The sequence below is a fragment of the Anolis sagrei genome, chromosome 2 (assembly GCF_037176765.1).
Source record: "Anolis sagrei isolate rAnoSag1 chromosome 2, rAnoSag1.mat, whole genome shotgun sequence".
Taxonomy (NCBI): Eukaryota; Metazoa; Chordata; class Lepidosauria; order Squamata; family Dactyloidae; genus Anolis; species Anolis sagrei.
The window spans coordinates 257,342,492-257,357,493 of record NC_090022.1 but is presented as its reverse complement, the minus strand read 5'-3'; the positions used below and the strand labels follow the sequence as shown (position 1 = coordinate 257,357,493).

Genomic DNA, 15,002 nt, shown 5'->3' with positions numbered 1-15,002 from the left:
ATATTGATTTTTTTGTTATCAGAAGTGAAATAAATCAACCAAGGTGTTTTGAAACAGACAGCTTTCCCACACATGTTGTCCAACTTGCTAGTTTTCCCCCCAGGATTTTTTTAAAACCCACCAAAATGTGATTAGGATGTGAGATTGCCTCAATAAGACTTACCCAGATGCTACATAACTGGGCTGCCTAATGTTCTTTGAAAATTAAAGTCATAACTTTTATTTCAAAGTACAAGAGAAACAGTGTTGGAAGTGATGGTTGCTATCCTTCATTTTATGCTATTCTATGAAAAGGTTCCTTAGACCCAGGGTTCATTTACGCTGTAGAATTAATGCAGTTTGACACCACTTTAATGGCCATGGGTCAATACTTAATCCTAGAGCTGTTGTTTTACAAGTTCTTTCATCATGCATCTTGAACTGGATTATATGGTCAGGGTAAACTCATATAATGCAGATTGAACCACATTGAACTGGGTTATATGAGTGTACACTATCATATAATCCAGTTCAATATGCATTATAATGGCAGTGTAGATGGGGCCAAAGACTGCTGGTGTCTTGGTAAACGACAATTCCCAGGATTCCACTGCATTGAGACATGACCGTTAAAGTGCTGTCAACCTGCTTTAAATCAACAATGTAGAAGCTTTTTTGTTGTTTATTCATTCAGTCACTTCCAACTCTTTGTGACCTCATGGAAGCATAGTGTTTCAAATTTGGGACTAGAAATATAGAAATTTATTTATTTATTTACTATATTTGTATTCCGCTTTTGTCTACCCTGGAGGGGACTTAAGGCAGCTTACAGATAGGCAATAATTCAATGCTTTAGTAGCAATATACACTTAAAATACATTAAAATTTAAATTAAAATCAAAATTAAGTATGTTAAAATGTTATAACACAGTACTATCACTATAAAACCATGCAATCTGCAATCATAACCCAGACCATGTAAGAGTTAATTTAGCAAGTCAGGGCAACAGTTTTACAACTCGAAAGAAATGTCATTACTTAGTTGGATGAGTGCTGAAAACAGGGCCTAAACAAGACTACAGTCAATGTGTTATTAGATTTGCAAAATGTTAGGTTGTATCTTCATCGGACAAACTTCCAGTATGTATCTAAAGAGTTAGAGCGGGGGGGGGGGGGTAGTTTTAAAACCCTGTGGAAAGTAGGAGAAAGGCTGGAGGGAGAAGGAGGAAGGCTTTAGGAAAAGGCAGCTATTTTTGACAGCAAGTCAGCTCCTGAGAAACAAAGCCTTGTCTTTCATAAAATGTTTACGACTTTGAGGGGAAAAAAATATATCCTTGGGCGAAAATGTTTATTGGCACCTAGGAGTCTGAAGAGAGCAAGTGAGGCCTGTGGGCCCCCCTCCTTTCCCCGCTCTTGGAGGGCATTTTATCATCGGCTGCATTCTCAAAGGCATCTCTGAATGAATAGAACCGGATTACTCAGCCTCCCAGTCCACGCCCATTCCTCTCCATTTTCCTTGGCAAGACTGAGAGCCAAGCTATTTTTAGTTAGGTGGTTTTCTATTTTTAGGCAACTACCAGTTAGAGACATTTGTTAGGGAAAAATTAAAAAAAGAAAAAGAAAAGAAGCAGCAGCACAAAAGGGAGACCGGGAAAAGGACGCTGCTGCTGCCTTGCTCATATTGTAAAATAAGCTTTTCAACCTGTAACTCTAGGCATTTCAGCTGCTTCCAATCTTGGAAAAAAAGAAAAGGGAAAAATGCAAAAGTTCAAGGATTTAAAAATAAACCTAGCCTCTGGCAAACAGACCAAAACACAACAAGCTGTTACTATGTGAAACAGGGGGCTGCAAAAACAAGGAAGCTTATCCAATGGTTAGATTAGGAGGGAGTGAGGAGGAAGGCAGAACACAACAGCAGAGCCATTAGGTTCTAAGAAATGTTACATAGATATGTAAGATTCCCCTCCTCCAGCTTCTGAGCCAGACATCTTATGCCTCGCCGAAGAAACACTTATCTGTGAAGAACACACAGTCCACAATACAAACTCAAAAGACCTCCTTTTTATATTAAAACCATACGGTGTGCCAGTTATAAAGCACTTTGCTGCGAGCTTGTTTTTTAGCACTCGCTTTCTGCACACGTTTTTGGTCTCGTCAAACATAATGCAACGTAACAGTGGTGGTTATCATGAACAGAAAGGTCAGCAGAATTGACGGTGGGCCTGTCACATAATAGGAAGATGACAGAGATTAGGAGGTTTTCTTTTTTTAATGACAACTCTCAGAGTTCCTTAGCCAGCATGGCCACTTATCATGTGGAATTCTGGAAGCTGCCATTCCCAAAAATAACTTTTCTAAGCTCTATAAGTAGCTCTCCTTTCATTAAAATGGGGGGAGCTACTTCCAGTCTCTTTCCTTCACTATATCTTGTTATTTAACCATACAGTTTTAAGGGTTTTTGCACAATACTGGCATAGTCTGTGCCTGATATAGCCCTTTCCCTGCTGTCCTTCTTGAGGCAGGCTCAACTTTTTTTTATTTCAAGAAGGCATTTAAAGAAGAAGGGCTTAAAGATCAAGTTAGGCAGTGCTGTGTTTCTTGCTTTGAATACATATAATCATAGAATAATAGAGTTAGAAGAGATCACATGAGACATCTAGTCCAACCCCCTTCCATGCAGAAAAAAACACACTCAAAGCACCCTGACAGATGACCATCCACCCTTTGTTTAAAACAGTGGTTCCCAACCTTTTTTTGACCAAGGACCACTTGATCAAGGACCACTTTGACAAGGGACCACTTGAGCAGGGACCATTTTGACCAGGGACCACTTGACCACTCTCCAACATTAACATCAAAAGGGTTACAAATCAAGTTTTGGTCAACTTTAGATTTGTTTTGGTTATTTGGGGTGCTGATTCAGAAAATTGCATTGGATAGACCACATCAGCTCTAGTTTATGATACAGAACATATGCCATCCAGTAGTCACCATCTGCTTGCCCACACAGAAAACCATATTTAATAATCTAGAGCTGATGTGGTCTATTCAAGGGGGTCGAGCTGTTCAGTGACATGGAAGGAGTGACAGGCAGTGCAAAAGGAGTGGAAATTAAATAAATAAATAAATAAATAAATAAGGAGGCTCACGGAAGGAGGCTCGCAGACCAGATTTTGCCCTCATGGCCCACTGATGGTCCATGGCCCACAGTTTAAGAATCACTGGTTGAAAACCTTCCAAGCTTTTACCACACTCCAAGGCAGAGAGTTCCACTGTTGAACACCTCTCATTGTCAGGAAGTTCTTCCTAATGTTCAGGCGAAATCTCCTTTCCTGTAATTTGAACCCATTGCTCTCTGAGTCTTACTTTCTAAGGCAGCAGAAAACAAGCCTGCTGCCTCTTCCTTATGAAATCCTTTCACATATTTATCCATGGCTATCATATTCTATGGATTTTAACTGTTATTTTTGAATTGATATCATTGATGTTTAATTCTATTTTAATGTTTATATAATTTTGGATTTTAAATTGTACTGAAATGCTTTTAATGTAAGCTGCTTTGAGTTCCCTTTGTGGAGGGAAAAAGTGGGGTATTCATCATCATCATCTTTGCGTACATGTGGACAGAGGATGCTCATGTGTACAGACCAGCAAACTGGACAATGTATGCATAAATCTTGTCTATGAATCTTGATACAAATGAATAGATCATCAGTGCCTGTACACATATACACAGATTGTACTTCTACTGAATGTACATATGAATAGCTATTATATTAGGGAGTGTCCCTTAGTTAACAGTAAGGTTTTCCATGCATCAGGGAAGGTGTAGCTATTGTTAGACTGCTAGATACGGTTGGAATGCTACTGCCATCATACCATCATTGCTGACCTTTGGATAAGTTGGCTCGGGATGAAAAGAGATGCAGTCAGACCACATAGGCAGGGCCACATGTTCTCCACTTTCATTGCACACTGCCTCGGGCCATATTTATGCTTTCTTCTACAGTGATTTCATAACTAGTTGATCAGATTTACTCCTTTTCAAAGCTTATGCAACTCGCTGAGAAGTACTCCCAGTTTGCTCCGTACTTTATTAGCATGCTTAAAACCAAACCAGTAACACTTCAGAGAAAATTAAATGTGCTTAATCAACATTGGCTGCACTCCAAAACAGCTTTTTTCTTTTTTGCATTGGTTGGAGATGTCAAATCGACACCTGCAAATTTACTTTTGACTCAATGAATCTAAAGCAGTGGAAACGGATGGGTCCCTTCCTCAGTAAAACAATGGATCAGCTCTGGGTTTTAGTCCAAACTTTAAAGGAGCTATCAAAAGTGCTGAACCTATTTTAAGGACAGAAATTGGCCACTCTAGAACATCTGAATTAAAATCTAGATTTGTTGTCCTTTTTCATGGGTGCCAACAGCTAACACATAACCTAGCCCATCATATATTTGTATTACACAGTTAATGAATCAGTGAGTTGCATTAAAAAAACAACTTTGCATTCATATGTAAATTGCAGCGAAGTCTCTGGAACAAACTTCCAAAAATAGTAGGGAAGAGCCTCTTTAAGTTTGAACCTGAATTTGATTTCATTTAAGTTCTTGACGGTTGCACTGGAGTGGCATGTCAGGCCAAAAGCAAAGGGGTAGACCCAAAATGCAATGTATATCTTAGCTTAAAGTACTTGAGCCTTAGAATAGGAATGCAATGAGCCATTTGGGGAACTCCAAGTCCTCAGAAGGTTCAGTTTCAGCTTCTTGGCCTTAGGGTCCTGTCCTCTGCTATAATCATACTTGGAAACAAAGGCTCATTGATTTCAATGAAGTCAATTTATTTAAAATGGCTACAACAAAGTGTTACAACAAGAAATGCATACAGTGGGTCCCTGCTATCTGCTAAAGTTTAGTTGCAAGACCCTTTGTGGGTAACAAAATCTTTAGACAATCAAGTCCCATTATGCCATACAAGTCATGTTCCTTATGTACAATGGCAAAAACAAGGTTTTGAATTATTTTTGATTTTTTAAAATACATTTTCAAACAGTAGAATGTTGTATCTGTGGATAGGCAAACTGGAGAGAATGGAGAATTGGAGACAATCCCCTTATTGATTTGGAATTGTTTTGCATGACTACATGGTTTGATACCTTTTAAATGCATAAATCTCTTGATCTGGTTCAGCATTTTTTCTAGTTTATTTCAATGAAAATTCAGAATATTATTACATTTAAAAATAATTCTGGGTGAAGTCCAACACTATATCAGATGCCTTCCATTTGCACATTGGAATATCACTTCCTTTCTTTTTCTTTGCAGCCCTTTTCATCTCCTAAAATGCTCCAGAACCCATCCAACACCACTCTCCCAGAGAAGATTTTAAGGGTGGATCCTTCCTATGTTCCATTGTTCTGTTAGAAGCATAACACATATTCCTATATTGTTTCTACAAACAATGCTTAAACCAGTTTTTGCAATCCCTATTCTACTAATTGTAATATAAAAACTACCTTTGTTTGCTTTGGGGTCTTTCCCATTTCCTAACCGGTGTTCATAAATGGCAAGTTTTAAATCCACAGGGATGCTTTCCTTATGTGTGCATACTGGCTTCCTGAAGTCAACTAGTTAGTCACTGTTGGAAAGAGAGTACTGAACCAGATAGTACTTGATCTGATTCACAGGGCTTTTACATTCTGAAATTGTCATTAAATTTAGAATCTAGTTCCTGAAGAACAGCTCTAGTCAGTCCAATGGTGTCCTTCCAAATACACTGATAGCGGTCTATTTCATTCATAGTTCATTTTGTTTGATTATTATGTTTCAAACTATGCAAGATGTACATGTTTCTGGGACTGTTTGCATATCTCACTGTATGTTCTGTTTCAGATATTAAGAAGCAATATAGGAAAAGAAAAGCAAGTCTCCTGGGAAGCTCACGTTTCTATCTTCTCGGTCTACAACTGTCCAACAAGTTCAAGTCCACTCTGGATAAATGGGACAAAGGGTCACAACTTGAAATAGTGAGAAGTGCTTATTTACTGTGGATATACAGATAAGAATCTTAATTGACATGAAAAGGCTTTTGGAATCTAATTAACCTCTCAGCTAGTCATTAGCTCTGTGACCTTTAGAAATAATTGACAAAGGGGATTTTGTCTTCACCTTCATCACTTTCAGAATCCTCTACCAGGTAGCTAATGTTAGGTATTCTATGGGATCTACTGCATGAAAGATCTGCAATAAGCTAATTGACAAAGATGAGATTTTCTTCAAAGGTAATGCACCACTTCTGCAGCTGGACACAAGGATATCTACTATACACACTATTATTTTTTATTTTTTTAAAAAAAACATTTTCAAACAATAGAATACTATTATAGTACACACTATTATTTTAGTGAGCTAGTGCCTACTTGTTAATAACTTTTCAGAACACTAAACATGCTATAATTCTTTAGCCTTCAATACTTCTTTGAATGGGAGTTTTTCCCAACAACTAACAATCACACTGCACTATCTCAATCTTCATTTCAAAAGCACCACAAGAAAATTCACCAGCATTTAAGAGTTCTCTTATTGTAAAATTTTCTGCAGATAGAATGCAATCCACTGATTTCAATGGGGCAGACTGTAACAACAAAGAACTCTTATAAAATCATAGTATTTAAGTGAGATAATAATTCTCTGAATGTAACCTCAACTGCCTAAGTGTTAGCCTTCTTTCCATGGCCTGGCAGGGAGAAGTAGATAGAATTAAGTTTTCTTCTCTCCAGTGTATAAGATTATGCTGTTAGCTTCATTCTCTTTTTATCATGCTCCATCCTGAGCAATTGGAACTCTGATCCCTTGAATGACTATATGCCATCCTCTCTCTTCATCTTCACCAAACTCCACTTCTCTAAACTTCTACATTTTATTCTCTAAACTTCTAGGCTCTGCCCCAAAGACAGTTCATCATGAAACTGTGCACACACTAGTCAACCTTTTCAACTCTGGTAGGCACAACAACTCCTTTCAGCTTCCAGTGCATCTGGGGCAATGTGTGTACATGTGTGTGTGTTTGGGAGGGAGGAATAGCCAATTGTAGGAAGGCAGTAAATATGGGTCTTGGAAAAGTATCCATTTTGGACTATAACTCTCATAATCCTCCACATAGGATGACGAGGCTATTCTGGGACTTTTTCAAACTCTAATCTCAAAAGGCTTTCCTTGTTAGTGAACTGGAAATGTTTGCCACTTCTCAATAGCTACTCAATTAATGAGAAAATAAGTTTGCTAGATAGTGTCCCCCTGAAAAGGAAACAGAGAAGCAAAAGGAAATAGAAACATAGGAGAAAAACAAGACTATGTAATAAATATCTACATCAATGTGGAAATGAAGGTATAAGTAATGGTACCCAATGACCAAGTTAGGTGATATTTCCATTTCTGGGAGGAAGGCAAAGTGCTGGTTTTGACTGCTGAAGTCCTGGATAACTTGAGTCCAAACTATCTAAAGAACTGTATCTAGAGTTCTAAGATCTTGGGGGAGGGGGATCTTTTTCTTGGTCCCACCACCTTCACAGATACAGTTGGTTAGTACATGGAAGAGAGCCTCTCATTCCCTGAGAGGTACAATTAGGCTCCCCATTTCTCTTACTGCCAGCAGCTTGAGACATTCTTATTTAGGTCAAATTCTGACTAATTTTGAAATCATATGAAAAATAGTGTTGACAGTGGGATGATGTGATTTTATACTATTTGTTTTTAATTATATTTTTGTAATGCAATTTAAACTGTTTTGAACTATCAATTTTTTAATAGAATTGTTGTTTAAATTTTTTTTAACTTTTGTAATATGTATTTTAGCCAACTTCTATTTACATTTTTGTAAGCTGCATTGGGTCCCTTGGTGTGAGAAAGGCAGTGTAAAATTGGAAATAAATAAATACAGTGGAGAAACATTTGACCATTAAACAACAAACATATGTATGTATCCAGCAGTGTTAATGTTAATTCAAGCATTTGAAATGAGGCTTTGTGTGGTTGTGTGTATGTGTGTAGTATGTGTGTATGAACAAGGTAGTGTCCAAACTCCAAAAGGGAGACAAATTAAAGGTGGAGAAAAGTAGGGAATCTGGATTGTAACATAGCAATCATGGATTCAATTCAATAGAAAAGAGTGGGTTTGTGAGGAAAGAAAAATTTGAGCCATTGCTGACAGAACAGAGAAATAGAAGATCGATGGACTGGGTTTAACAAAAAGGGCCACGTTGAGAAAGCAGAGAGAAGTGTGATTTATGTGAAGAAGGGAAGACAATGGAAATGCAGAATCTGAAAGACTGATGCACATGGTCTGGAAGATCTGTGACCATACCCTTTGTATAAGTAAGGGTGGGAATTGAGGAGGCGGGTGTAATTGGGGAAGTAAACAAGAGCAAGATGTTTGAAGGCTCCAACACAGCAAGCACTTGCATGTGTATCAACAGTATAGAAAACATTATGTACTTGAGTGAGAGACAAAAATGAAAGAATAAAATCTTGAGTGATAACATCTCTGATAGTACTGAGTGATAACACCTAATCTTAGATTGATTAAAAGGCCAACATACCAGATGCTAAATCTTTATAGAGCAAATCCATCTTGCTTGAAAATTTTGAAAAAGTAGTTAATTGCTTTAGGTTTTTTTGTGTGTAATCTTGATGAAAATAAAATAGAAAGGATGAAAATGCATATATTGATTCATATAAATCACAAGTAGGAACTAGAATCTTAGCTCAATGCTAGCAAAGAGTTTTAAAGTTTGCCACCACAGAGAGAGTAGCAGGCTGATTTAGGGTGCATCCACACTGTAGAATTAATTCAGTTTTACACCAGTTTAATTGCCATGACTCAATGCTATGGAATCATGGGAGATGTAGTTTAGTGAGGGAGCATCCCTCTTTTGCAGATAAGGCTAAAGACTTTGTAAAACCACAACTCCTAAAATTCCATATCATTGAGCCACAGCAGTTAAAATGGTATCAAACTGCATTAATTCTATGGTGTGAATGCACCTTAAGTCTATACCTCTAATTTCAGTAGGCTATGCTTTTAAAAAAAATTGACAGATATGCTTAAGCATTTGAAGGAGGGAAATTATTCTGCACCAAGACAAAGTACTTAGGTTACTTGCTGTGCATAAAGCTGCTGCCTGTTCAACTTTTGTTTTCTTGATTTGTTCTACTGGCAACAGTGATGCTAATTACCATGTTAAATAATATAATTACACCAGGAAAAAAATTGGCTAAAGATCCCTTTACTTCAGACACCCACACACACACTCTGCTGAACCACTTCCTCTGACCCCAAAACTGAGCTGAATTTGGAATGACCTCTGCACTCCATACTTCACTCTGAATATAGAAAATCACACTCGTTCATGTTTGTAAGCTATTTTAGCAGCTAGTACTCCATATGGGAAGAAACAATACACAAGGCATTTTGTTTATCTTTTTTTGTTAATGTTGCTTAACAATTCCTATATTTGAAAACAATTCTCAATATGGCTATGGCTTCCCCTACCCCCTGTAGGAAAGGTCTAAAAACTCCCCCCTCCTGAGAAAATAACACATTTTATGGAAACAACCAATGATTTTACACAATTCAATGTTTTGTCAACAAGTCTAATTATGTGAAAAATATCATGGTGGTTGACCATGGCTTTGGATTATTTCAAGCATCTTTTATTTTAAAGGATACAACAGTTTGTAAGCATTCTTTGCATCCATATTTAAACCAAAAATAATAACATCAAAGCTGCTATTCCATTAGCTGTACAAACTCATAAAATTGTGTTGCAGGGTCTAAATTGTGGAACACCTCTTGTTCCATGATACGGACACATTTCTAACATCAGAGGGAAATATCTGACATCAGATCCCCGCTTCTGCTGGAATCAGAACAACAGAATTTATAGAGTGGCAAAAAAGAGAACACAGAGGAGGGAGGACAAGAAGATCTGGATGTCCTGGTCCCAAAGCCAAAGCCCCCTCATCCACGATAAGAGTCCAGGATGAAGGGAAATTTAGACACAGGTTGGAGTTAACTAACTCCATTCTTTCCTACTGGTTGTTATGAGAAGGAGATTTCAATCAAGTTGAAAATAAGCACCATGGAAAGTAAAAGCTACTAAGCCTCCATTTTTGCTAATAATTCTGCTCTGCAGACAAGAGTGTGGAAGACCTTTTGATGAAAGAGAGAAGGTATATACACTACATGATTATATAACACAACAGTAGCAGCCTGATACCATGTTAACTGCCATGGTTCTATTCTACAATGCTGTAAAATTTGTAGTCTAGGAAATGACAGAATTTTCTTCTAGAGAGTTGTAGGGCTGTGAGGCTATACTAGAGTTCTCACAGCAGAGAATTCTAAGTCCCTTTAAAAAAAATCTAAAAAATGCTGGATTTTCCATGTTGACTATAGATCTATATCCTGTACACATAATCACAGCATCCAAGGGTGGAGCACTTTTTTCTCAGGGTCTTTGCCCTTGGGCTTGCTTCTTAATGTTTTGGGAAATTATTATGTTACTTCACAGTGCCATAAAAATATTTGTGAAAAAGTACATCTCTAACAAGGCCATGACACAAATGCAGGGGAAGGGAATGTCAAGCTGGTGTACGTCTGTGAAGGTGTCCATATTAGGGCATGCCAAACCACCGAGAAATTCTGGATGGGCAAGGAAGGAGTGGTATGTCTGAGAGCTCAAAGATATCAGACAGAGTGTCACCATCGCTTCACTAATTTGTCTAGAGCACAAAAAACAGAGCCTGGAGAAGTTACTTCTTTTGACTATGAATAACAGAATTCTCCAACCAGTATGGGTAGTGAGAATTCATTCCTTGCCATTAAGTTTTTTCTAAACACTGTCAAAAATGGCAATGAATTCCACAAACAGAGCCTTCTCTCATTTTTAAGATAGTATGAAAAAAAAAAGGAAAAAAAGAGAGAGGCAGATACAAAGTATTTCTAAGTTAATAGTCAATGTCAATATTAAGGCCAAACTAAAACTTAGATTTTACATGCTGCGCTTAAACATTTTCTCATACAGTTCAGTAGGAACAAATGATATTATATCAGCTTGCATTTATCTTAAATATTTTGGAAAGCTGAAATGCAAAGTCCAAACCTTTCCAACTATACGGTACCCTTGCAATCACATAACCCTGTGAGTTAATGGTAAAACAGACCAAGTATCAACATGGGTGGCATTTCAGGAAGGAAAACACACTTTTAAAATTTTTGGTGACACTACTTTGTACACTGCTGGATTCGCATTAAAGCATAGAGCCAGAACCACAGGAAGCAACCAGGCAGACAGGCACTTAAATTCTGGCTCCACTGAAATCAGCAGCAAAAATCCCTGAGATCATTACAGTGAAATAAGTATTTGTTGAAGAACGTTAAGGTTGGCTGAGGTGACTCAACTATCTGCTTACATCTTTTTCTTGCCTTAAGATCACAGAGTAAATCGATTATACCAACCAAGAACTACAAAGCATCTGGGAATCAATGCTCCTCTATTACTCTCTGCAAAGTAGCAAAATATTTATTTCAAAATATATTGAACAAATACCTCAAGGACACAATGACTTTAATATCAAGTCAATCTGTCAGTCGGTTTGTTTCCTTCCCTGCCCTCATCCCTGCAGTGCTACTTTGCACTATGTAACAGCTTACTTGATAAACAGATCTGTTTATTTCAAACGTTGGCAATTTTTTTTTTGCTTAGCTTAATCATGACTTATCAATAACATGGATTTAGAAATTGTTCCAATGGGTAATCTGCTATTTATAATATGGGAGAGTGAGTGAAAGAGCTGCTTAATTTTTCCTGTTACCATGCTAGACCTATAAAATAAGCTCAACTTGCAACCACATTACAAAAAATGTGGGTGGTAAAGAGGAAGCCTTTAAATCTGAATCCATGTAAGGCTGTGAAAAACACATATTCTCTTCAAAACCAGTGCTGTTAGTCTTCACGACACATTATTATTTCTGATAAGAATATGGACCTCTTAACCCTGAACCCAACCTGGCTCCACAGTAGGCACATCACAGAATACATCAAAGTTTGCAAGAAACTCCAGGGTTTTGTATTATGTGAACAACTGGAGTGGCTTCTATTTGGCCTGATCCATTGTCCACAGACACACACACCACCATCACTCTTCCCCTGAGATCAGCACAGGGAAGGGGTTAGTCATCAGTGTGTTGCTGCCATTCTTCTTTGCAGGCCAAGATGCTTCCTGTGAGAGCCTGACTGTTGCAGTCATGTTTGCTGAGATCAGAAAGGGTCAAGAAGAAAGAGATTATCGCTCTGCTCCCTACTTGCTGATCATGATTAAAATGGTTGGGCTCTTACGGGGAACTTCACCAGAGAGAAGTGTAACATAAAGATGGGACAGCAGAGATAATGTGATCTTGGCCCAGCAGGATCATCTGGATACAGATGTGGCATTGTAGAGGATTTGGCTTGGTGCATGGGGACACCATCATGGTTGCTCTGGGGCCAGTTCAGAATGTGATCAACAAGGAGGGATCAGAATGATGCTCTCTTTCTGGACTGGCCTTGATTTTAGTGTCCAGTATAGACACAGCCTGAGATGTCTGCATTTGAGAGAAGTGAAGCAAAGAAAATCAAAAGCAAATGTAATTAAGAAAACCAAGCCACCCACATAGTTTGAACTTGAAATGAATATTTTGGTATGTGCAGAATGAATATACATACAGATTCTTCAAGTAGTAACTATAGAAAAAAAGTTCAGATTTGAATAGCAAGTATAGAGGGGGGAAAATATCAAGGGATTGTTCTTACCTCAACAATATCTGAATTCGTTCGGCTCTCGTGTGGCTCATTGTACTCTGTATACTTCAGCAACACCTTGTCCATATCAGTGCTGGCATACTGGAACAGTTTGTTGGTGCTATTGAAGATTATTAGAGCAATCTCACAGTCACACAGAACACTCAACTCATAAGCCTTCTTCATTAACCCAAATTTCCTCTTCGTAAATGTCACCTAAAAATTAAAAACAAAGGCAGAAATCAGGTCTGTTCCTGGCTTTCATGAATTACTGCTTTACAGTTGCTATAAGCGTTTGATTTTTACAAATTCAGGAAAGAGGTAAAACAACACTTTTTTCTCATCATTTATTTATTTATTTATTTGAAATGCGTGTCCTTTAAGGTGAAGTTTTTTTGAAGATTCTGCACAGAACAAGTTGCAACACTGTAATATAATTGTTAACAGAATATACAACAATATGCTTCATTAAATACCACAAAATATTTAGAATAGACAGTATTTTGAATAGACGATTTGTACAATGACAATAAAGCTATTCTACTCGATACTAGATACAATGTCAAATAAAATTACACAGTATAAAACAATCCTTTCAATTAAAAGCAATCTCAAACTTAAGAATGGGGCCAACACAAGGAAGCTGCTAATTTTTAAAATCCTAATTGGGGTGCTTATGATATGACACATATCATAATATTCCTATTGGATATGTGCCTTGCCACTAACATCACCCTTTCATTCACACCATTGTCTCTTTTGGTTTTGCAAATTCATCAGTGATACAAATGATGATACTTGTAGTTCATTTCACTTTATGCCATTCAATGTCAGCAGGGTATTAATTAAGAAGGAAGAAGGTAACATATATACCAAGAAACCAATTACTTGTGCAGATTTCTACAATGAAGCACAATGGTAAATAAAAATGGAACAAGGGCTTTTATTCTACAAACACATACATCTCTTCTATAATTGCTCTCCCAGACTTTCCCCCTCTTTCCATATCTCCCTAAGATAATGAAAACAAGTGCTATGTTGATTATTTACTTGTTACAATAAGCTAAAAATCATTGAGTAAAATGATCAAGGCAGGATAAAAGAATATTATCTTTTATTAATAATTTTGAAGAGGTTCTCTTAACAGACTGTGATTCTATTCATCAATACAAGGATCTCTTGTGGGAATGATTTCTCAAACTCCATTGCATGTACAGAAAACATAGGCATCACAGCAGTGGAGAATTATACATGCAGTTTACTCAGTGGAATACACGGCAGCAGTGCCCATGAAAGATATATGATAACTGCAATTCTTTATGTGTTAAAACATTCAAGGCTTTATTTGACAACTTCAAGTTTAGTGTTTTTCAGACAATATTATGTTTGAGGTTTTACTAGACAACTTTAACATAGATACTCAGTGCAAGGATGATCTGTACATGCAAACTAGATTATTTTGCTGACTAGTTTAAAATGATAGTGCTCAAATAAAACAAAGCACCCTTAGAGCCTTTGCATTATAAACCCATCTCTAAAAACAAGGATAAGGCATATCCTTTATGACAGAACTACTAGGATAGGGAAATGTTAAATGAGACATAACTCAGTCCTCTCTCTGAGCCCTTCCTTTAGTTTCTTGGTGCTGGATTATATACACATGCACTCAGAGCCAACCAACAGAAAGGCAACTATGGGAGGAGGACCAGGGTGCAAACTGAAGGTAGCCTTTGTACGTCACCAACAGGATTCCAGCCCCTGAATTTTATTTATTTGCTAAGTCTACATCCCAGCTTGTCTTTAGTGAGCAAAAACAAAGGTGTTCCTGCATGGCTTTTCATCTCAGTGTTTTAGTCTCCGCAACATTGTAAGATAAGTCAGGCTGAGAGCGAATAATTGACCCGAAGTCATCCAATGATTTCATAGCTCAGTTAGGACTCCATCTCCCAATTCCCAGTCCAATGCTTTAATCACCTACACTAACTCTCAGTGTCAGTGCACCAATGGCACCTTTTCCTTATATAGTACTGCTTGTGAATAATGAGCACTCCTGGATGCACTTAGTAGCCAAAGCAAAACTATGTAGTGCTGTGAAGCTTATATGGTACTATGACTTGGAGAAAAGTACACACATAGTATAAAGTAATTTAATTAGTTAGTTGCTATCAGCTCTTTAATGGTATAA

At 37.5% G+C, this 15,002-nt stretch overlaps 1 protein-coding gene across 18 annotated transcripts in view; it reads right to left on the bottom strand.

Annotated features, from left to right (window-relative positions):
• The window catches only part of MEF2C (myocyte enhancer factor 2C), a 215,427-nt gene that overhangs the window by 76,434 nt on the left and 123,991 nt on the right, over positions 1 to 15,002 (bottom strand). For all 18 annotated transcript variants that reach the window (XM_067464548.1, XM_060761767.2, XM_060761761.2 and 15 more), the window contains one exon: positions 12,830 to 13,033. In XM_067464548.1, coding sequence (XP_067320649.1) covers positions 12,830 to 13,033 — 204 coding nt within the window. The remainder of the gene's footprint in view (positions 1 to 12,829; positions 13,034 to 15,002) is intronic.